Raw genomic sequence first — 25,179 nt, 5'->3', positions numbered from 1 at the left:
TGTATTCATGATGTGTATTCCACATCAAAAGGAGAGAAATACTGCATGGGAGAGTGATAATTATTTGTAATTCGGTTCATTAGAGTAAGAGAGAGGTGGGGAAAATTATCAGGCCAATTTACTTCCCATAGAAGCAGCAACTTGAATCATATTCAACATGTATATTTACTGTAATCAGTCGAGGTCTAGCACTACATTACAGCATTTCTCTTTGTGGTTTCTAATTTTGCAGCATTTCTGGTTACATTTGTTTTGTATGTTTGCCCCAGTTTTACAGATGTTTTCAAGCCCTGCTGCGCTGTGAGGCACCCCGACGAGGCTCCAGCTTAAAGAGCTCTTCCAAGGCTGCCATGAGAGGTGCAGCAGTCATGGGCCCACGTCGTACGAATGACTTCCTATTTATGGTAGCCTCCCTGGGTCAGCCAGCTGCCACAGTGCCCCAACTGGGTGCCTCTTTTGAACCCACCATTGATATCACCAAAGCTCCTTCTTCAGACATCAACAAACCTGTTATAGTATCACTAGTGGCTCAAGTAGATGACTGATAATTGGCTACAACCAGGAGTCTCCAGCCAGGAAATCACTAATAATGGCAAAAGACATTGTGCTTGTGAGTCCTGAGCAGCAGCCTGCCACTGCAGGTGGATTTAACGTGGCTGTTGCATCAAATCTGGCTCGAATAGCAGAGCTGACAGATCTGTATCAAAGGGAAATCACGGACGGCCTCTGGACAATATGAGCAGAAATCCAAGTATCTGTGGTAAGCCTGCAGAAGCTGGATGTCTGGAAGAGAAACAGTATGCATCTGTCCTGCAAAGAGCGAGCAAGACAATAAAATCATCATCAGACCGGTCTAGTAATAAAAGAGGAATTGTAGGGATCATTTATTTTATGCCTTCTCTAATGTTTGGGAAGGTCATAATAGAAATGTGTGAGAGTGCAGGAAGAAGGATGTGTTGTTGCACCAATTGATTACTGACTGTGTGTACAAAGTGATGCTGAAGATCAAATGATTACCTGAAGTTTTTGAAGCTTTTTTCCAAGGTTAGAAAAGACAAAGAGACAAAAGAGAGCTGGCAAAGTCATGAGAATGTGCTTGTTATGCTTTTAAGCTATCAGTTTCTAAGCCTTCATTCCCTCATCACTTTGTATAAGTTGTTTTTAGGAAAGCAGTGTGTTTTTTGTGGCATTATTTTTTCTTTATTTTTTTATTTATTACCAGCAATAGTGACTTTTAGGGTTAATAAGAGAGAGACGCATGAGAGTTACTCTATAGTTATTATAATAATGATTGAAGTTCAATATGTGAATGAATTGGAAACAGCTTCTGTTCACTGAATACCACTCATCCAGATACTTGGATACTTAAAAATGACTACTTCTCTGGGTTTTTTAAATTTTTCTATTGAATTCTACATGTACTGTACATACAGCTTTGAAATTCAATGTTCATTGTGCTGGAGTTGATGAAACCCAAACTGTTGGATGTCCCATGTTCAGTCACAGGACATTTGCATTGTGTGATAGAACTTTAAACAGCCTTGAATAACCACAAGTTCAGCTCCTTATTCACATGCACATGTGCACAGGTATCTGACTGTTGATTTGGATATTTGGCTCTACAAATAATTGGCATGATCACACATTGCAGTCGTATTAGAAAGAACAACCAAAGTAGAAGTTCTTCTGCGACATTTCCCAGAACATAATTTTACCTGGAGCCTCAAACAAACAATGTTAGATGGGGTACGTTTGTTTTGTATATATTTATGTATTTGCATTGCCATGTGCTTGTTTGCATCTTGTACAATTTTTTAATAACTGATTTTAAACTTTTCCCTACTTGCAATACCAAGACAACTGTGGAGTTTCTGAAAGTGCATTAATGCTGTGTTGTCAGTGAATGTCTAAGCTATAAGTCGTGTGGTGCTTTAGGCTCCTGCAAGTTTTTTTTACAGTTCACTTTTTAGCACATAAATGTTTTTATGTGCTGTCGAGCTCTTGTATACATCTGTGTACATGAGTTGATACCAAAGGTAAAGAAATTGTAATATTTTTGATGGGTGCTGTTAAATCATTTTTTTAAAATATAAATCTGTGCAGTGTTTGTTAGAATTTGTTTGCACGTGTCTTTCTCTTAGTGTGTGTGTGTGTGTGTGTGAGATGGTAGTAGTAGGTGTGGGAGGGGTTAAGAAGGGTTAATGGTTTTTTCTGATCCCTGTTCTCAAGCTTGTGTATGTCTGTTTACATACATGACTCACACTTCCTCCTGCACACATGTTGAGGTGTCAGTGGACCAGACACCTACAAAAACCCTGTAGTAGTGCCAATATACCTCTGGGCAGCTGTCCAAGAAAAATTGACGGAAACAAGTTCACCTTAGGGATCCTTAAAGTATTCCATTGTCATTATTATAGTTATAAAAAATAAGGTAACTGTCAGTAATTACAGGAATTTACTATATATACGGAATAATCACAGACTTTCATTATCATTATTTTTATTTTATCTTATTCACCCATTTGCACACACAAGAACACACATACTCTCACACACACTAATGGCAGAGCTGCCTGCAGCTTCTGTTTGTGTTCAAATGACAGCTGATCTGATCAGCACAAGCCTAAGACTACCCTACATCCATAAGTCCATGGAGTTTTATGCTGCATTCATTTTCTCGAAAGTAACAGCAAAGTATACATTATGTCAGTTACCGGTGGTCATGGATGCTGCTGCAACATAGTTTAGGGTAATGATAGCCTGTCTTGGCTTTGCGTTTTTCTTCTTCAAAGCAAAATGAATGAATGAGGCCTATTTATTTAAATACTGTGCATTATTATATTATGCACAATAGATAATAAACTACAAAGATTAGGAGAGGATGTAAACTATGTGTTATCAGTGCATAACAACACAAAAGATTCAGAAGAACTGCGCAAACTAACCTATTCACTGGAGATCCCAACTTAAATTGGTAGAGAGACGTCAGGTTGAGCAAATCTTTTTCAGGCTTCAGTGCATCTTCAGGGATGTTCTGCTAATTGTTTTTGTGTAACACTTGGTCTTGGTCACCACTGTTGACTGTAAAGCCCCTGGTGTGCGGAGATAAGAGGCGGCCTAAATAATCAATGTGGCTGTAACACAGCGTTGTAATGATGGACTCCATTAACCAGCGGCTCCGGGTGTTCTGTCTGATTAACCATTTGAAAAGCCTCAAGGCAGTTGGTGCTGGTATGAGCAGAATCCAAACGACCTTTAGTTACCAACTTATTCAGCTTATGTCAAAAAACCAGCCAGTCAGTTGGCTTGATAAACATTGGCCAACAATGGGCCTGCATCAACATTGATTAGTCTCTCTCTCTCTCACTTTCAGCTTCTCTGTGTCTTTGTGTCTGACTTTTAGCTGAGGAAAATGTCAAGGGATCCATTATTCAGTCAGCAGAGTGAAAAAAGATGTTACTGGATGAAAAGTTAAGCTCTTGCCAAATACAAAATCTACCTCTTTCCTAATGTAGTGAAACTACACTGATCGTCTTCCTGACTTGTTTGGACATACAGTGGCAAGAAAAAGTATGTGAACAGATCAAGAATTGGTGATTTACATAAAGCTGGAAACAGTTAGTTCATCAGTCTAAAGTTAGGCAAACCATCTACAAATGGAGGCACTTTGGGACTGTGGCTACTCTCAGTCAAAATGACCCCAACAACACAACAAGTAGGTAGGTAGGTAAATAAACAACCCAGAGTGACAGAGATTTGAAGTCCGTATGGGACTTAGGAAGAGCTAGTTCATGTTGGTTATAAATTCTGGTCGTGGCTTAGAAGCACAATGTTTACATGAAAATGAAGCAACACTAAAGTGGTCTATATAATGTCAAAGGGGCCAGCTATATTTTTGGAAAATGATCTCATTTACTGTACACAGTACACTGTTGTGATATTGTTTGTCCACATTAAACATAGCTGAAATTCCAAAATAGTAGACAACTAGTCTGATAGTGTAAATATTTAATTGTACCCTGCACAGATTTAAGACACCCTGTACCAGATAAATGATGCACAGGGTGTCAGGATGCAGTAAAGCAGCTCCAGAACATAACCAAGCCTCCTCTATGTTCACAGTAGGTACAGTGCTCTTTCCTTTGTATGCTTCATTTTTGTGTTTGTGAACATAGAGTTGACGTGACTTGAAGTTCCAGTTTTGTCTCATGTGTCCAAAGGACATTCTCCCAGCTTTGTGGCTTGTCAATATGCATTTAAGCAAATTCTAGTCTCACTTTTTATTGTTTGCTTTCTTCATTGGAGTCCTCCACGGTCGCCTTCCAGTAAGTCCACCTTGGCTCAAACTGATGGTGACTGATGACTGTTGGTGTGATCTGACGCTGATGCTTCTGTTGAACAACAACTCGGAAGTCTGATTATCATGAGTTCGTTTTTTTGTAAGTTTTTATTTATGATTACTTTTGTCAGTTTCAAGTTATTTCAGTGATCATTGTGGGTTTTTGTTTTTATAAAGGAAGGTAACGTCTGTCTGACATAGAGAAATTTCAGTTACCATGGTAGCAATACTTATTGGATTGTATTGGATGAATGTTACATCCATTCAAGCATCAAACAAAGTGGACAAATAATTTGTTGAAAAAGTACTAAAACAATCAGTTTCCCTGATACAGTCATGGTTCCTGAAGCACGGGGTGGTACAGTGTTTGTCTTTCACTCCTGCCCTGTGATCAGTGAGGCCAGCCAGCACTCTGATGATAAAACACATTGCAAATGACTGACGACAGCACGAGGTATTTCACAGGTAAACGCTTAATTCCACAGTCCTCAGCCACCTGAAGCTGCAAACTATTAATTTTTTCATATGTTTATCAATTTATTACTTCACCTCTTTTGATGAAAGGAATACACTGTAAACACGACAGGCTAAGACGTCATGTTATTAACCTTAGATCATTAGAAAGACTCAAGTTTCTTATTCTAAATTTAAGTAAAGAGATCTGGATCAGTGTTAGGTGTCCAGAGAGGCCAGCAAAGATAGATTTAAAATGTTCTAGGTAGGATGAAATCAATGCATGGATAATTATATCTATCTCAGTACCTGGTGAAAACTGACTGAAGATTTCTGACTGAGGATTTCCTTTGTGACCTTTTGTGAGCACAAATTCATTTTTTAATATTCATTTTTTTCAGAAGTGGTTGAATAGTTGGCTTCTCAAAAAAAGAGGCGCAATACCAGACATCAAAGTACAATTAATTGCTTTTAGTACCCAGTAGATCTAGTAGTTTTAATGACTTTTTAAAACAAAGAATGTGGAACAAATGTACAGCAGAAGTCCACACGCTACTGAGTGAGGTTGGAAGTTAGAAGCAAAAAAGAACAAAAAAACTAAAGGTTTCTATAAAAAATCATTTCACACCTCAAATTCCTCTTCAGATACAGTAAGTACTGTTCTTTCCAAAAGGTTCCTAATTAATTCTTGTCACTAGCAGTTCATTTTTTGTCTGCTGGTCTTTTCCTTTTGGTTGATTATTTGCCCTTTAGATGTCAGGTTGTAATTACCAGTCCTTTAATTAGGGACAAGGTTTAAGGTGCAATGTAGAGATAGTGGGGAGAAAATAACAAACCATACAGTGTTTTTAAAAGGACGCTGCATGAAACATGAATATGAATATGAATGAATGTTACTTTTATAGTGTTGGAACAAAAAATCAAGCTATTGTTTATTTTTGCTTTAAAGAGAAAACATTATAAAAAGGTTTCAAATTACTGCTCATGTCTCAAAAGATTAGAAAGTCTGTTGTTCTGCTGGTTCCTCAAAGCTCCACTCTGCTTTGTGACATTTCTATGACCTATAATTGTCAAGGTTAATTATTGTATCGACCTTTGAAAATCAGTGACAGTTCCAAAATGAGATTTATTAATACAATTAAATATTAACTGAGTGGGAATTTCTCTGCCAAGGCAGCCCAACCTGCCATCAGTTGTTGTAGGAAATGCTGCCTGGTGCCTGATTTCTATATTTCTATGAATCTTTTTATTCTTTTACCTATCTTCCCTCTTTCTGCTGCTTCTTGACGTTCAGTTGATGATACCATTAATGACCATGTCGGCTGTATATTAAACTTTTTTTTTTTTTTGTTATGTTTTTTCATGGCCAGTGGACATAGCCGGAGTCAGTTTTGGTTACTGCTACCATTCATAGGAAGCTATTCCTAAGTTTTCAGAGAGTGGCAAGTCTGAAAATGTGAATAGACAAACAGACGCTCTCCAAAAACAAATACCTCCTCAGTTTGTTCGGCTCCAGAGAGGATGGAGGAAGACTTATTTATTTATTGTATCAATGAGCACAACTCAAACAATCTACTGTGGCTTCCAGTGCTGCTACAGATACTCATAAAGCTGCAGTTGCAATATGTAACCATCGTTGTGCGTGTTGTTTAACCATGTTTTCATGATCAAATAGATAAAATAGACAAAAATATGGTGACATTATTTGCCTGAATTCTGAATGGTAGGTTTATCCAATGTGTTCCGATAGTGTGCAGAAGTTAAACAGCGGGATCACTCAGGGGAGCATCTTCTCTCGTATCATATAACAATCTTTTGCTGACTCTATCTATTCAGTGACAGCTGAAATAACCTGCTGCCAGGTACCCAATTTATCAAATGACACGTCAAATATTTTTGGGAAAATCTTCCAAAATTATTTGTGTGCATCAATAACTTCTACTAAACATTTTATCTTTAGACATTACTTGGAGGGATTTTAGCCTATTCGTCCTTATAGAACAGCTTCAACTCTAGGATGTTGTGTGGGACTTAAACATTACATTTCATCTGCTGTAACCATTTTTTTTTTTGCATATGTCTTTAGGGTCATACTTGCTTCATGAACTTCTTTTTGTTAGGCTTAAAGTTAGATACACTTTCCTAATGTGCACGATAGTCCTTGACCTGCATCATCCAGTATCCCATGACTGATGTCTTGATTTTCACTGACTTCACCCAGTTATCCAGTTCTTCATCTTCTACATTACTGCAGTTTCTGTGTATCTTTCAGCCTGCACAGTAGTTTTTTTTTATTACTGCTGCCCAGTGCTACTGTGTGCTACCTTCATTTGAGACGATTGTAGCACACTTAAGCCCCAGATTTTAATTGGAGCCATGGGATTCAGTAAAGAGGTTAAGTGGGCAGTATCAGATCATCTTTCCTGTAAAGTCCAAAAAAATGGTCTAGAAATAGATCCCATTCAGAGATATGTGCTGTGACACGAAGCTCTTTAAATTAGTCTTTGTGTCATCGGTGTTCAGCTTTCTATTTTAAAAAGAAACAGCAAATGAAATCTATCAAAAACATCCAATTGTGATTTAAAATAATAATAAATAAGAATTTGCAATACAGATGATATTCATAATGATGTCCTCTCCAATAGTGCTTTAACAATATAACAAGGTTGCCTGACACAAGTATAAATCTTGCTTTTCAAAACAGAGGAAATGTTAGCAACAAAATCCATTTAAAATGTAAAAGGAAAAATAAGGGAGTCAGCTTCCTTTGTGTGAGTGTCAAAGTGATTTATGTTAAGTTTGCAGTCTCTGTAATAATCCTCCAGCACGGGGCAAGCTCAGTTATTTAATTACTCAAACTGTGGCTGATTGGGATTAATTAAGGAAATGTGCCAAAAATGGAGGTTATATTAACTGTCTTGTCTGGTGTCATAGAAATCAATGAGTAAATCCGTGATCGAGGAGTGGAATTAAACTCCAGTTGAAAGTTGGGGAAAATATGACTTCCCTCATAAAAATGGCAAATCAATAAATAAAGACTCAAAAAAAGAGTCTGCACTCCAGATGGTGGTCCCTGGACTCTGTAGTAGGCTACGGAGTTCTCCTTCGAAAAAGGAAGAAAGATGTGGTTTAAACCCATCACTGGAAAGTACAAAGAAAACTTGTCACTTTGACAGAGGGGTGCTTGTCTCTTCTTTCCTCATAAATCTGCAAGGTCCTCAATGGACTGTTTTAAACCTTCACTGCTCAGCAGAAATAAAGGAAGTAGGATCAAAGATAGAGAGGACAAACACAGTAAAGTATCGTCCCTGGAAACCTCGGGGTGCAATAAAGGAACAGTACCAACAACAGTATATATATACACAGGAGAGATGAACAGCAAGTACATCCTGTTTAAGTCACATGCTCACCCGATAGGAGAGCAAACGACAGAGTATTTATTTATCATCTGTGTAGTAGGTAGTGGTCGTAAAGGAACATCACACGTTGGATTCAGTGACGACCTGTAGGATTGACCTGATTCATTTGATTTGATTCGTTTGATTAATGTTTAACTGAAAGCTGACAATGGCAAAGTAGTTTGAAAGGCTAAACCTATGTCTAAACCCTATGGCTGGAATGAAATTTGCACTTTGGTATTTGAAGTGTGCAGTGTTTCAACGTGAAGACAGTTAAGGTGCTGGAAGTGCACGTTCCCCTGCCTTCTGAGAAATCACTGGCACACTGTCTGTGCAAATCAATACATGGTGGCTGTGCATGAGGTGAAAGTAATGTCAAGGCTAGAATCACTGTACACAGCTGCAACTTTTTATGTGGGACCGGCTCTGCATACTGTAGCTGCCCTCATGTTGTTCACTTATTTTAGGTCTGATTGAGCCACTAACAGCGTAGTGAGCCCCCCCACAAACACAGGCTAAGTATACAAGCATTTTACATTAGCACTTGATGTAAAAAGACCAAAAAACCAACATTAAAACATCATCCCAACAGTGAAGTACTGTGGAGGGAGCGTGATTTATGAGTGTGTTAGTGATTTGCTGCCTGTGGACCTGAACAGCATGCTATTGTGGAGGTGAAAATGAATTCCCAAGTTTCTAAAGGCATCTAACAGGATAACATCAGAGTGGCTGTCCACAGGCTGAAGCTCAGAGGAGGCTGGGTGCTGCAGCAGGACAATGACCAGAAACATCAAACTGTATCTACCACAGAAGGGCTTCGGAGTCACAAAACCCACCTTTTGGAGTGGCCCAGTCGGAGCCCGGACCCTCACCTGATAGAAATGCTGTAGAATGACATCAAGAGAGAAGGCGTCCTAGGAATATGTTTGAGCTGAAGCAGTTCTAGGAGGAAGAATGGTGCAGAGTTCTTCCTGGACACTGAGCATGGTCAAATTCACAGCTGATGGTTCGACCAGTTATTAAAACGCTGTTATACAGAAGCTAAGGGAGGTCTGAAGACAATGGTTTAACAGAGTCTGATGCATCAGATAATTCAGTAAAGAACGCCATTAAGGTACAGATCTGTATAAACTCTGGCTAGGGTAAACAAAATGAAGCCTCGGACTGGCTTCTATGCGACGATTACAATTTGAAAATCAATACTGCACTTGGAGGATAAAGCAGTCTTGCACCTATGAATTTATATATTTTTTTGATCCTCATACTCCCCTAGGTCCAAACCGCAGCTATGAATACAATGTTTGTTTTTGTACTTATCCTCTCTTCGAAACGCAGAAGTAAACTCTATTTACTTTCCAAACCGCAAGAGAAATTCCCTAAATGCTTTTACAAGTAACGGAGAAAAAAAAAAAAGAAACTGTTTTCACATTCTTCACCACAGTTCACTGCTCCAGCATTCCCTTTGGATGGCAAAGGCACTAATATTCAGAAATCCTCCTATCTTCTCCCTCATGGTCCTAAACACATGACAACACTTCAGTTGTCCCTCTTTCCCCCACTTGTCCCCCCTCCCCTTTTTTTTTCCGGTCTGATAACTGGCTCCCATTCCTCATGAACCACCACGATTGGACTCTACTATCAGCTGTAAATTGGGCTATCCCAAATTTGCAGAGCTGCTTGGAGAGGGAGGCTCACCAGATTCAGTGGGAGTATCAGCCAGGGCAATCTATGAGCCCAGGTAGGAGAAATTCCCCGTGAAAACAGATGGTATTCCATACTTCATTAATCACCAGCCAGGATGACAGCCAGACTAAATTGGAAACTGATTCGGTCTCCATCAGCCTCCCTCTTCCTTTTTTCTCCTCTTTTTCTTCGACACACCTTCCTCTGTCTTCATCAGTTGTACCTTTCCCGACCTCAGACCAGCTTCTCTCCATTTTCTTTGTACGCTCTCACACCACATACTTTGCCAGTAGCTGTAACACTACCTTCAACCACAACACCCTGTCCACTCCAGAACTATTGCAACTACTATTATACTGTCCTCACATCTTATTAATATGCAGTCATTTGTGTACTGCAAACTGATCAAATGACCATCAAAATGTTAGGAGATCTTACTTTAGATACTTCTGTGATCCAGCCCGAGCCAAACAGTGTCTATGTAAGATTTGACCATATATAAACAGTGTTTTCCTCAGGATTCTCTTTGGCAGCACAGGTAGATGTGCATAATCCCCGAACAGCCTAGCATTTACAGGATAACATCTAAAAGAGACTCTCTCTCTCTCTCAATAGCTAACATCATCCTTTTTTTAAAAAGAGTTTGTCAGAATCACCTAAAAATTCACATATTTGGCTGCACAGGACAATGTTGCACCAGTTATTCCCCCTCTTTGAAGTACTTGTACCATTTCAGAAATGAAACACTACAGAGACAAAACACAAAATAAATATAATGACAACATTTTTCTACACACATGAATGTTTGAATAAAGTCCAGCGTATTAACCCTATCAGAGACATAGCCTGGATCCAGGTCTGTCACATTTGAAGACATTTGCACATTTACACATATTATTATAGTATGTGACTTGGAGGGTTGTTTTAGTTGGTAGATGGAAAACAGTGCTTCTTTGCCAAACTGTTCCAGAAACTCATTCTAACGTTAACATGTGCAACACACTTGTCGTCTCTACTCTCTCCCGCCCTTTCGAACCCTTGTAAAGATGGACATACCTCCAGCTGTTTGATTGATTAAGTGAGGGCTTTTGGGAGACCCTTAAACCGGGAGCTGCTTCATCATCTAGAGATCATTACTCTGGAAGACCCAAGAAACTGCATCACTGAAGTGTAGATAGTGGTTGTCACAGTAGTGATGATGATGGCAGCTGATGACATTACATTTTAATGTTTTACTGCATCTAATTATATCTTGAATTACTATCAGTTCATCAAATAATAAGGTAGCAGCAGTACTTCATGTTGTTTATCTACTGAACAGCAAGAATCCACTAATGCCACCTTAACCTATGCAGTAGTTCCTGTTTTTTTAGACTTTGAAACCTCAAGGTAAAAGGTGCAGGTCACGCAAAAATGTTTAAAACAGTCAACTTTTCAATTATTCTATAAAGTGATTGGTACATTTTCCACTGTTTATCCCACTACTGGAATAATAAGAGATTAAGTCGTTGCTGCAGCTATAACAGAGGTGTGAAATCTTGCATCTGAATAATTTAAACTTCTTTGCAGTATTTTGGTGTCTGATAATCCTTCAAAGTATTAAATTTCATCTGTAACTTAAAATGTGTTAAGCTGCAAGAAGACCTTATCCACCTGTGTTCACACGCTGAATAGCATTCTTGCTGAACTGCCTGAATACTTTAAACCACTCTAACCTCTCTAGATGTAGTGCCTGCCATGTAGAGGATATGCCGTTCCATATCTTCTCTGACATCGACAGACTGTTTCAAATAGTTTAGATTGAGCCTATTTAAAGTAGCAGTACATTATTTCTTTCTATTGACATTGTTTCCCCACTTTTACCTGGAATTCCTTTGTGTCGAGTGACTTTTACTGATCAGGAAACAAAGAATGAGTGCTTGTCTTTCCATTAGCACATTTTAGTTCATCACTGGAGGGGTTATTTGCTTTTAGGGCATTTAGTCACGATGGCTTATTTTATGCTTCTAACCCTGCGTCTGTGTCAATGGAATTACACCTAAAAACTGCTAGTTGGTGATGGGGTTTCTGTGGGACCATGTTCAGCTGCCTTGTTGAGTTTTTTTGGTGCATTACAGACAATGGCAACTGAAACTGTAGTTTGAGCTGATAGCTGTTAAGCAGCAGTTATATTCCACTGAAATTACTGAAAAGAGAGGAGATATCAGGGGACCAGTGTAATGCTCCCCAGTAATTATAATGGTAGTATAGTAGTAGTTTGGATCGTGGAAACATGTAGTTTATGACGGAGCATCCACAGCTGAACAGTGTCTAAGAACAGTATAAAGTCCAACACGCATAAATCAAGCTTTAGTTGGGGGCCAGTGTGTGTGTGTGTGTGTGTGTGTGTGTGTGTGTGTCTGCACTTCTTCAGAGTTATTCTAGGACGCTCCTGCCAACACCCCTCTGATCTTCAGATGTACGTGTCAGACAGTCGCCAACAGGCGCGACACAGTTAGGTAACCAATCGACTAGATTCTTTAAGTAGAAGTTACATATTTCCAAGCAGTGAGGCATTTTTTAAAACTATATGAAGAAGTAGCATGATTGCCTGTTTCCAAAGTCTGGAACCACTGATGCCTCTAAATAACTGTTTGTCCCCTTTACTTTAAAACTGGACTCCTGCCCATGTCGCTTCAGACTGCAGTGACAGAAATCTTCACTTCAAAAACATCTCATACATATTCAGTGCTGTGATTGCAGACACTCAAACCAAGATCGTTTCCAGACAAAAAAAACTAGCCATCAGCTTTGGAGGATGAGACCAGAGTTGTAATTTTGTCCTGTTTGCTGAGCTCAAATCAGTGACTTCACTGTTAGTGTGCAACACCTGTTATTTTGAAGTGTATACATTTAAAGTCAGAGTTCCTGTATTTTACATGTGCAACTATTGAACAGTGATTGTGTTTTAAGCACTTTCAGAACATCACCTACCATAATGAATACTGTGTGCACACTTCTGAAGCTATGGCTGCTCTTTCCCCACCCCAACTAAACTTAGTTTAGTTTTTTGTTTTTCCTTGTTTGTTTGTTCACTTTTCACCTTTGATGTGTTTTTTCTATGTTCTTTTGTAAATAAAATGTGGGTTTATGGGATTTGCAAATCATTGTATTTTGTTTTTATGTACATTTTACACAGCCTCCCAATTTTTATAGAATCAAGGTTTTATTTACATAATTACTTATTAATTTTATTTATACATTTTTCAAATTACTTTTAATATTGTGACTGATCTAGTTTTAATTACAAGCATGGCGGTGTGGGGCAGGCGGAGTCAAAATAGCACGAGTGAATGCTAATGAGGTCTCTGTAGGATGCCTCCCTCAACTGAGTGACCTTCCACTCTGAACTGGACACATTGAAGAAAACACAGAGCAGGAAGCCGAGGTGAGGCCAAGGCAACGGAGCAGAAGGATAATGAACAGCCTTCAGAACTGACAGGGACTGTTTGTAAAAGCAGACACATGAACATACTGTAAATAGGTGGACAATCATGGCTGTCATCGCTGACAGATTCATAGTCCGTATGAATGCACACACACACACACACACACACACACACACACTAGTATATGTTTTTTCTGCAGCCTCTTGTGCCATCCCATCTCATTAATTTTTCCACTTTCTCCTCCAGTTCACAAAACACACACACACACACACACACACAAACATCCAAGGAAGACATGGTTTGAGAGAATTAGGCAACAGGGAAATCAGTGTGCTGTCTCGGAGGTCCCGGGAAAATGCAAGACGTGGCTGCTGCAAATGGGAGAAAAAAAGCTTGTCATTTTCAGACATTTAATTAATTTCTCTAGTCCCAGAGTGAGTCTGAAGGCTGCAGGGCCAAAGTGGGGGAAGGAGGGACTAAAGGAAGGTAAACAAGTGCCCAAATGATGTTTGCATGTTCTTTCATATCTACTTTAGACAGAACATCTGGACTGCATGGATATATTATTAAAGAGGTGGTGCATACAATATTCCAATTACTACAGTTTTTGCCAATTGGTAACAATTGCTTTCACACAAAATGCATTAAGTGACCACAGTTACCAAAATCCATGAACTCAATACTCAGTCAGAGACCATCCACTGCAAAGCACTACTCTACTGGTTTAAAAGATGACTTTAACAATCAGTCACTTAGCCTAACAGCTTTACACACAACGAATGCTCGTCTCTTGCTGGTCGTTTACTTCAAATGTGAACTTTGAAGTAAACTTTTACGTCCCCCAGTGATACAAATTACTCAGCTGTACTTGCTCTGTACAATTACCTTAGTTACCTTTACAGCCAGGTTACTTCATGAAGGATTCAAGTCAGAGCGTTTAAACTTGTAAACTTAGCAAAATGATGTGATTAAAAACTGGGCAATGTGGAAACTCTCAAAAGGAATATTTATCAGAATCAGCTGATCCCATTTACAGTGGGAGGGGAAGCGAGATAATATGATGATAATATGACCCTAACCCTATATTGGGTGAAATGATCCTTTATAGTCCAACCATTTCTACTGTTTAAGGTATTAAATAAGGCATCAGTAAGTTACAATTTATTATTTTCAACTTCTTTTAATCATAGGGATGATAAACACTTTGTTGAATATGAAATATGGAATTCACTCACACTGACCTGTCTGGCAAACGTTGTCCTCTCTTACCTGGACGTCCACTTCTGATTTAGGTAGCACGACTTCAAATTCAAAGAGACCAGTAGTTTCACACCTCATAATGACATAACTGAAGCTTGTGTCCCACTATTCTTTTTAATTAGTCATTGAACGCAAGTGTGCTAATTGAGTATTTAACACTCTCAAGGAAACGCCTACAGTAAAATACAGCCACACTGTGAGGATGTGGATCAATAAACCATCTACGTACAGATCAATGTATTGTAATAAACATTAGCATCTTTTCCCTTCCACATTGCTGCCTGTCATTTCACCCTCAGAAGGACCAATCATTATGCTTCACGCCTGGGCTATACCATCTTGTTAGTATATACCATTTCCATGCTACTTTAGTCTGGACACATAGAATATGCTAATAGTATCAGCATTATACAATAGGTGTTGAAATTCTGCTGTAATGAATCATTAACATTCATGTTTAGGGATATACTATAGCTGCATGTTAATATGTGATATACTTTAATTATTTATTTGACATTATATTAATATTTATAATCCATCTTGCAGGATAGACTGTATAGTAGGCTAATTGTTTTTTCTGTTATCCACCTGTCTGATTCAGTTTATGGAGTACTGCCATGTTCTCCTCTGGGAGGCAGAATGGCTGCCGCTATGAGTGCTATGAATGGAATGAGAAATTAGATATATAGACAATCTCTGTGCATGCCACACCACTGTTCTGTAACCCTGCAGAACGGAGGGTGGATGCCTGTGGAGCTGAAATATGGAGCTGTCAGGGTGAGGCACATAGCAGCACAGAGAGGACACCGTGACCCAGCCAGGAGCATGGTGGAGTAATGACAGAATTGGTATAGACTGCCTTCTGCCTATTATGTCTACACTGTTATCCCGGCCTTCATAAAACAGAACCTTGATCACTTTTTGGAATAAACAGCCGCAATGGTTGAACAGAGAAGAATGGGACTGCCGCTACAGAGACTCTCAAGAAAGGAAGTCTCTGTACTACTTCATTTAAAAGTGAACTCTGGGAAGTGCAGTGTCAAAACGCTGCACTGTCTGAAACATAGAAGTGGTGACTCCTTAAATAAGCCGTACGCCTATAGCAAATAAACCTGAAGTTGAACCTGTCAATTATGCACTGTGACTACATGTCCTCACGTTCAACTTTCTCCTGTTCTCAAACTTTACTGTGTGTTAGTGCGCTCTCACACCCGAGCTGCGAAAGGACTAAGAATATCTGGGTAGACGTAATGAGTTTTGCCCACTTTAAAAACTACAGTTGAGTAGTAATATTGTACAGCAGAAATCAGATTTCTTAGCTTTTCTTGTGTGTCTATGTATATACTCTATAGATCTAGATACAAACAAACCAAACAAAGGATATTTTTGTCTCCTGTCAATCTAAAGCAACAATCAGAAGGACTGAGAGGATGTGAGCGTAGCGGAACGGTGAGAATTTCTGCTCCTCACTGTTCGTCTGCTCTGCAACCCCACTTTTCTCTCAGGGCTCAGCACAGATTGCATCGAACTCCACTCTAATCGCACCCCCTCTCCAACTCAAACCGCCCCCCCCAAAAAAACGCAGTGTTGCATAGAAGGGAAGTACAACCACTCGCAACTCGAAGTGCATTCTGGGGCGGGCTTGGGCTCGTGGTGTGAATGGTACAGAAGGGAAATGGGAAAACCTTTTAAAAAGTGGCTCTGCGTTTAGTCTAAAAACTACCCTCTCATGCTCACATGCCCTAAGGGGTCGTTACACATATGTTAAGTGTAAACAAGTTTAGTTAACTTGAACAAAAAAGCTGCCAAACTGCCAGTCAGCACATGTTTTACACAAGTAGTGAAGCCTATTTTCAAGTTTAGCACGTGCTGAGCCAATAGCTTATAACACAAGCCAGTGCCCTGGAAGGGATTTAATGGCTGCTGAAGGGAGCACCTTAAGTGTACTTAATTTATCTTCTACTCTGAGTAATGGCTTTATCGATGTATTGGACCACTGAAATCAGGTAATGGATAAGTCCGCTCCAACCAGCTTAGGGAATAATCAACACGGAGGTCCAATGAGTCAATGACAGCAATGATAGCACCACTGTGTATATTTGTGTGTCTGTGTGTTGAAGCCGCCTAACTCCATAACAGAGTGTGAATATCTGTATGCTTCGCTGCCTACAAGTCCATGAGTGTTGCAGGCTGAATAATTATTCTTAGGAGGGATTGTAGAGGATGCTTAAATTCAGAAATAGGAATTAGAGAAAGCAAGACTTATGGAGCAGGTGGCAGCATTAGCGGTGCAGAATGGGCAATAATGAAATAATTGTGTATATCTGTGCATGCGTGGAGGTGTACAGCGCGGCTGTGTCAGCTGCATTAATGTGTAAAAATGCATGCATGCATAAGTGAGTGAGGAGCAAGTGGCGGAGGGGCACGTTGTCAGGGGGCGATAGCAGCGATGAATGGCCCTGCCAAGTATCTAATGAAGCATTAGTGACAAACTGAGCGAGGACACGCTTCGCCTCCTCTCCAGCCGATGCACTCCTTCCCATTTTTCATCCAGCGTGTGAAAGGACCGGACTGAAGATAAAGGGATAAATAGAGGTGTAGAGAGCGGCGTGGAGGAGAAGCTTATGATGAGCTCTCACCTTAAGGCAGTGAAATGTCACCTCAGCAAAAAAAAGAGCAAGAAAAAGTAGCAAAAAGCTGCATCTTATTAATAATGTACATATATATTTGTTAACAAGCCACACTCGCTGAATATGCAACATCCAGGATGTCCCTATAAACCCAGAGTGACATTACTGGGTGTTGCTGTGTGTGAGAATAGAGGCTATTGAAAAAGTATGTAAGGACCTGGCACAGCAGTGATGAATGACTGGGGAAATGTCCAGTCAGGCTTATGAGTGAGGAAATGGGGAGGGGAACACTAAAATTCAACATTCATATATCTAATTAAACAGTTGTTTCATTTTTTAAAAGGGGAGGAAGAAGAAGACCTCCCAACTCTGCACATTGCTTAAATAGTACAGACGCACATTCTGCAAATGGTTTTCATATTATACGAAGATATTGGTTGTATTGGGTTAAACTGTGTCGAGGGCAGGAGCTCGGATCACTTGCTGAAATTAACATCAGAGGATAGAGTCAATGTGGAAAAAATCCCCTCCCTGAAGATAGATTTTGAGGCAGAATAACAGAACATCCACGTTAGCTGGTTCAAATAGCAGGAAGCTCGCTCCATTATTTGAAATGCTTGGTGTCACTGCTACACATCGTTCCTTTGTTGCACCCAGTACAGATGTAGTTTGAGACAATACAATGTACGGGAAAGTCTGGACTTCAAGTGAAGATCTGAGGGCGCATCACATTTGAGGGATTGTTCTCTACTCACTGATAAACCACATGGACAGACTGGTTTCTGCTGACATGCTCTACACAGGCTGTAATTGATGATACCGAGTTAACTGTTCATTGTCACCCTTGACCTCCTCTTATTAACTGAACCTAGATCATGAACTTTGCCGTATTCACATTTCAGCATTTCACTCCCTTCTTCATCAGTCAAATCTCCACCTCATTGATTTTTTTTCATAGTCCATCTCTACTGCAGTGGCTGCATGGATTCATTGGGGAGTGATTGGAAAAATGGATGGATTGTGCTTTGTCACCTTGTCCAACAACCTCCTGCTCCAGTTCTCTACCTTCTTCAGTTCCTTAACTTTTCCTGCTGAATGCAGACCAGTGGGTTGAAATGAGTAACGGCCGCCCATCTCTGCTAAATTGACATATGTTACCGAGCCATCCATCAAGCAGGCGACAGCTCTCTGAGGAAGAGCCTCCCTCACCAATATGCAGGAAAGACGTGCACACACGCATGCGCACACACACACACACACACACCGTCAAACACATCTTAAAGTCTCCCATCAGCTATTTTGAGATCCCTTACCCAGCATGAGTGTCTGACAGAAAGCCGTAAGACAAACTGTAAAAGCACAGGGATGGATAAAGTCTCTGTGTATTCTGCGTTCTGCTTATTGGTTTGCTCAGAAGCAGTGTTGTCGTCCAGAACCCCTGTCAGTGTGGCTGCATTAATACAATCGTTGTACGTCATTTTTCACATTTCACATCATTGCCAACCATCTCAGCAATGTTTAGCCAGACAGACGTTTCACTTTTACTCTGTGACTCTGAGTCTGATTTCATTCTCTCTTCACTTCTTCACTAATCCGCAGGCGTTCTTCGTTCTTTCAATCTCTCCCTCAAGCACAGTCGCCAAACGCAGGCTACAACCAAGTGTGACAAGGAAGACGTTCAATTGGCAGCAATTGAGTGCTTTCTGAAGCTCTTTCACATTTATTTTTTTTTAAAGCAGCTATAGTGTGCTCAGAGCACCAAAGCAAAAAAAACAAACAAAAAAAACATGTGTAGATTGGATCCCTGTGCACCCAATTCAGCACTTCTGTTCCCCCCGAGCCATTCATCAAATACGTTGGGTTTGTATTGGGATATGTTGCATGTGCTTGAGAGACACATTAAGTATCTTGTGGTGATTCAGCACGAACTCAATCACCTGAATGAAAAATGAATCAAAACTAAGGCTAGACAACTAGAAGAAAACTTGCTGAGCAGTGGAGTGGAAATCCCTAAAAAAACATTATCTACATGTTCTATGGGTGCGATTTACCACCAACACAGTTCATTTGAAAATTAAAAACATTAAATTGTTCCAGCTCAAACTTCAGTGGACGTGGGTCAGCCAGTGTCAACACACGCCGTTTATTATAGCTTGCTGTGAACCGGGCTTTATAGTCACAGACTGGTCAGAGTCCACCACAACATTAAAACCACCAGGTGGTGGTAACATTGTGATCAGTGTATAAAATAATATTTAGTTTTAGTAGAAACATGTTTGACTAATGCTGTAAATATACCATGTGCCACGTGAGGATGATTTAACACTTATCAAACAATGAGGTCCAACTAGGAAGAAGGGGGGAAACATTGTACAACAGAGCTCCACTTGTATTAAAGCAGTGTTTGCACCATCCACCCCTAATCTTGAGAAAGGGAGACGGGGGTGAGACATGATCAAAAAACTACAAATGAAGTGTGTGTGAGACTCAACAGTTAAAAGTAAAAGGATGTTAGCTGGACTTTTTTTTTTTTATAATGCTCTGACACATGATCACTCTCAATATAACACAGGCTCTCTGTAGCCATTAAATAAGAGGAAAACACAGGGGAGTGAAATGCTTTGACTGATTGCCGGACTTGCATCACTTTAACAAAATTAAGAATTCATGTGGAGATGAATTATGTAGCTCCGGCAGTTTTCAAATCGGTGTGGAAATTGCTTTTCATGGGTGTAAGATGTGATTGGAAGTGTGGTCGGGAGCACTTTTAGCTGACTGTATTTTTCTTGAGTTAATGAGTTGACATTTTAGTCACCCTCCATATTCCAAAAACAGTGTGCCAAACAACATTTCGTTTCATCGTGCAGTGTAAGCTGTGAATGATGTTAATAAACGGTTTCTCGGTTGCAGTTTTCCCAGCTGCTTCTCTATCTCTTGGCTCCTCTTTTTCTTCTTCTTCTTTTTGTTTATTGGGCTCCTCCTCCGTAGCCTTTTTGTTTCACCGTGTGCAATCTTCCTTCTTCTAATTTGACTGTTTCAACCAGATGTGTTTCTTTCTGCTCCCATCTCCCCGTGGCTTCCTCCTGTGTTCATCTGTGTGGTTCGCCTCATCTTGTGATTAGTTTAGAAAAGCGAGTTGCTTAGGGAGGTTTCTCTCTGGTTAAATAGCAATTGGAGCTGCTACGTGTGTTGCCGAGTGTGCGTTGAAGTATTTGAGTGTTTTGTCATAATGTGCTACAAAAACCTCTTATATCATCTATTACCACATACAAGCTTGTTCACAATGTCTTCTCTATGTCATGACCTCATCCTTTTGCTACGCAGGGAAGTCTGCAAGCTTGTTCGGCCAGTCATGTTGTGCTGAAACACCTTTGTAAGATTATTTCTCCCCTGAAATAACGGTGCTCTGAAAAATGGGGCCTGTTTAAGCTGTTTTGCTCCACTTTTATGTTTGGTATTCGAACACACCTACCGCTCGGTATCAAAGCATCTCGTCAGCCCCGGCTCCTCCTTCGATTGTGGCTAGCTCTGAAGTGCATACAAGTGAAACCGAAAATGAATCCTTGACTTGCTTTATTCACAGGTATCTGATTACTCGCACATTTGCAGTCAGTTTATCATTCTTTAGTGCTGCTGTATGGCAACGAGTCTTGGAGTCTGACAAAATTCACAATCAATAAAGCACAAACTGTCATTAACAAGTGCCTCAGATGAATTCTTAATATCCACTGGTCAAAGGAGATGAGCAACAATGATCTGTGCACGAGGACGTGACTACTACCAGCAGAAAAGGAAATTGAAAGATAATTGGGGCATGTACGACGAAAATGGGCGTCAAACACTGTTAGACAAGCTTTGACATTGAAGGCTCAAGAGATGAGGAAAGGAGACCAGCCAAAGCAGACTTGGCAACAGGACCTCCAGACAGACATGAGGAAAAGGGGATATACCTGCTATCAGATAGAGAAGAAAGCAAATAACTGCGAACTGGGGAGATCCAGGAGAGTCAGGCATGACCTGAACCGTTTCCAGTCAAAGTTAAGTTAGTTCCATTCAAATTCATAGACCTTGAATTACAGATATTATAGTCACTAAAGCAGCACATACGAAGCCCACAGAGTTTGTACAGTAGAGTGGAGTCATTTTAAATACTTCGATTTTTGCAAAAAGCAAACGAGGTAAGGAGTAATGCCATGAGGTACAAACCAATCAATTATATTATACTACATTTACTATTTTGTACTATACTTTCTCAGTGATCCTTCCTTTTCCTTGTTCACCCTGGTGACACTCTGCTCTTTCACCCTCTGGCAGAAACAGGCAGTTAAAGATGTCTGTTTCTATCACAAAGAAAAAAACACACACACAAAAGTAGTAAAAGAAGTACAAGATAAAACTGTCTCCATATCATTTCTATGATGTATCGTCACCCAGCACATTATCGATTTGACCTAAACCCTGGATAAATGATAAGTGAGGAAGAACTGGAGGGACTCCCATGTGCTGCATTTGACAGACACAATCTTGGCAGTGAGTGAGTCAAAGTAAAGCACAGACGACAATAATCACAGTGGCACAGGGAGATCACTATTTGATGAATCTATTCAAGTGTCTGTGACACGATGCCTTCAAAGAGATCCATAGGTCTCTGTTCCTTTTGTTTGTTTGTTTGTTTGTTGTTTTGAGACACACCGCTCTGTTCATGGCTGGAGTCTTTCCCGTCTCAGCCTGAGCACACAGAGCAGAAAGAAAGGGAAAAGCTGATGCTCGTGCTTTTTGTCTTGTGGATTAACACACTTTGGAGCCCGGGGCGAAAGTGAGTTGTGGGTCTGTGCTGACCCCACGTTCACCCGACTCTCTGTGCACCGTCAAGTACCCATCACACAGAAAACGAGACATGGTGGCTTAATTATATTCTTCTCTTCATGCTGAGAAGTGCTCTTGTGCTTGAATCCTACCTGCCTCCACGTTTGCTCTGGGTTTATTAGTTGATACTTATTAGATTAAGCACATGTGTGAAACATGTAGAGTAAACATGTAAGTGAAATGCCAGCTAAAAAAGACTTTTAGTGGAAGGGTTAGGCTGACAAGCTTACATTTAACAACACGCAAGCAATAGCAATAGGGGAATGGCTGGCAGGTAGGTCAACACCGGCATAAGCAGTTTACTGTAAACAGGAACAGGTTGAAACCTATAAAGGTCAGGATGGACAGAGTAGGTAAGTGGAAATGAGTTTGTATACAGTGTGAGTCCTGTGTAAGGATGGAGGACTGGATAAATCCTTTTTGGATGTCTGACCCTGTCTCTAAGGCTGAGCACAGACACCCTACAGCTAAAACTCATTTTTGGTCACTGCCTCATTGCTCAAGTCCATGATCTGGAATACAGATTGACCACTAGCGCTGCACCTTCACTCTCAGTTTCCACTTTCCCCCCAATGGTCGAACAAGAACTCAAGATGTTTTCATTCCCTGTTCTCAGGCTTAGTGATCCTCATCCATGACACTTCAGACTGTTGCAAACTGTCCCAGAGAACAACGAGAGAGAGTTTTGTCTGAAAAAGACAACTGAACCGTGTTATCTGCGAGCAGAAATCCAATTGTGAGGCCACTATAATGAACATGACTCAGGAGTCTAAGTGTCTAAGAAACTTACAAACATAAGCTGTCATCTGGTTTTATTGGAGACATACTATATATATATATATATAAACATATATATATATATATATATATATATATATGAACAACTGTGTAGTGATTTACCAAACCATCTGTCACACACTGCAAAGTCCCCTGGGACTTTGTCTGCTTGACATGCTGGACTTGGCTCTACTGTGTCAGAGTAAAAGGTTAATGCTGTTCTTAAAACCCCCATATTAGCTCTGAAACCCGTCTTTGTTGAATGCAGTTTCTTTGGAGGATTTAGAAGACCCACAGAGAGGTGCCTGTTTGTCACCCCCTAAATGAATCTCAGAGCGCAGCAGGAGTGTAATTGTGTGCGTTGAAGCTTGTATCCTAACTCAGAGGGACAAGTCGGAGCTGCAGCGGTAACAATGCGCGTCCTTGGAGACTGGGAGCACATGCCAGTCATGTAGCCTGCATCACAAAGTCCCCCTTTGTGAATGTGACAGATGAGACGTGAGATTAATGGCGTCTTTTTATCCCCAAATAAAGTCACTGAAGGCCATGGTGACTGGCAGAGGGATCAAGGTGATATTTCTTTTACATGTCAGAGGTGAGATGAGCCCTGGAATATGAATCTATTCAACACCGAACTGTGTGCTGCTATAAGCTACTGTAAGTGTGCATCACAGCAAATGTCACCGGCTGAAAGGAGGTCAACAAACCCACATTTAGCACTAATAAACAGTGCACAGAATCCAACACGTGTTGTTTATTTTCATCTGACAGTAGGAGACGTCACTTGACATTTGCAAAGCTACAAAGGGGGAGCGGCGTAACAAGGTGCGCAGCTCTGTGGAGTTTGAATGTTTCCCCCTGTTCTGAATTCCTCTGAGTGCTCTGCTTCACTCTCCTTTCAAGCTGAATAGACAGCTTTGAAATTGCCCATAGGTATGAATGTGAGTGTGACTGATTGTCTGTCTACCTGTATTTTCCCTGTGATGGACACAGGACCTGTTTGTGGAGTTAATTTGCCTTCGCTCCATTCTGCGCTTGCACCATGTTGCTGAAGAGACATAAGCTGGTAAAGAATAAATGATTAAAGGTTGATTTTTATTGTGGTTCAACATCTCCAGACGTAAGGGTTTAATGTGGTTTACATTTAGCTCCTGCTGGCTTTCAGAGAAAGCAACAGAAACAGGGAGCAACACAGTTAGGAACGATGGACGTGTCCAGAAACAATGGTGTAGATATAAAACTGCATAAGATGAAACATTAGCTGCACTTTGTCTTTAAACCTTCTTAAAGAAAACACATTGATGCACTGTTTCATGCACACGCTTTGTACCTTGTGTGGAGCCAGGAGGAAACGACAGAAAAAGCCTGAACGAACCATTGTGTCGGTGTGTACAGTAATTTGTCAAAGTCTGGCAGCATCCTCGTCTGAGGAAGGCGTCTCTGCTGGGCAGCACCAAAGCATCAAAAAATATTAAGCTCTGCTGTCTGCAACCGTCCCCTCTGCCTTGAAAACTGAATTCTTAGCACCAGTGTTGTTCATTTGGAATAAATGAGTTGATCATTTTGTTATGTTGTTGAATGTTTGCATTAATTAGTCAGACGAAATCGTTGATCAAACTCCCCTGTGTACAGTAGATAAAACATTTTACTATACATGTGTAAGATCATACAACAGTTCATTCACTGTCGAAGGCAAACACTAATTAAAACAGGTACACACACATATTACTATACATCATGCTGTGCCTTTCAAAACTCAGCTGAATGAAAACAACCTGAGAGGCGGTCTGAGTCAAAGCTTGTGGCAGGGGAACAACGTCTGCAGGCTCTAGTTGTTAGTAAAGGCCTCTCTGCATGTGTGAAACTCATAGATCCTGCAGCTGATGACCACACGGATGTCACGACGAGGCAGATTATTGGAATTTATACGCCGGCTGCCTGGCGGATGAGGGCCGGCTGACGCAGAGTGACAGCGACAATGGAGTTCTAAGTGTCACAACTGTTTTCTCTCAGCGGCTCAAGATGCAAATCACGTCGTTCCACCTGGACAAACAGATATCTACAATGCAGCACTAATAAAAAGTATTGCCTTATGTTTTGTTTTCCTATACACCTACTTATCCTGTACAGAAATCCAGGTGTGACTGAAATCAGACAACTCTGCAAGAGTGATTTCCTGACCTTGTTTATTTGTGTCCACCAGCAGCTCAAGGAAGTTTCTGTCTCATTAGCTGCTAAATGCTGGTCACTGTCTTTGGCTGACTGCCATTTGCCAAGTGTAATGTGTTCCTTGTGTTTATAGATTTTTAAAATAATAAGCTAAAAGATGTTATAAACTAAATCAT

General features: G+C 40.4%; 1 protein-coding gene across 1 annotated transcript in view; it reads left to right on the top strand.

The window, feature by feature from the left end:
* Positions 1-2,058, top strand: part of LOC113172128 (vertebrate ancient opsin-like) — a 38,506-nt gene extending 36,448 nt beyond the window's left edge. Inside the window, exon 4 of the mRNA XM_026374962.1 lies at positions 270-2,058. Within this exon, the coding sequence (XP_026230747.1) occupies positions 270-545 (276 nt within the window). The 3' untranslated portion in view covers positions 546-2,058. The remainder of the gene's footprint in view (positions 1-269) is intronic.
* The last annotated feature ends 23,121 nt before the right edge of the window (positions 2,059-25,179 follow it).

Source organism: Anabas testudineus, chromosome 17 (assembly GCF_900324465.2).
Source record: "Anabas testudineus chromosome 17, fAnaTes1.2, whole genome shotgun sequence".
Classification (NCBI taxonomy): Eukaryota; Metazoa; Chordata; class Actinopteri; order Anabantiformes; family Anabantidae; genus Anabas; species Anabas testudineus.
Note: the sequence above shows the minus strand (reverse complement) of the source record. Positions and strands in the feature narration are given on the sequence as shown.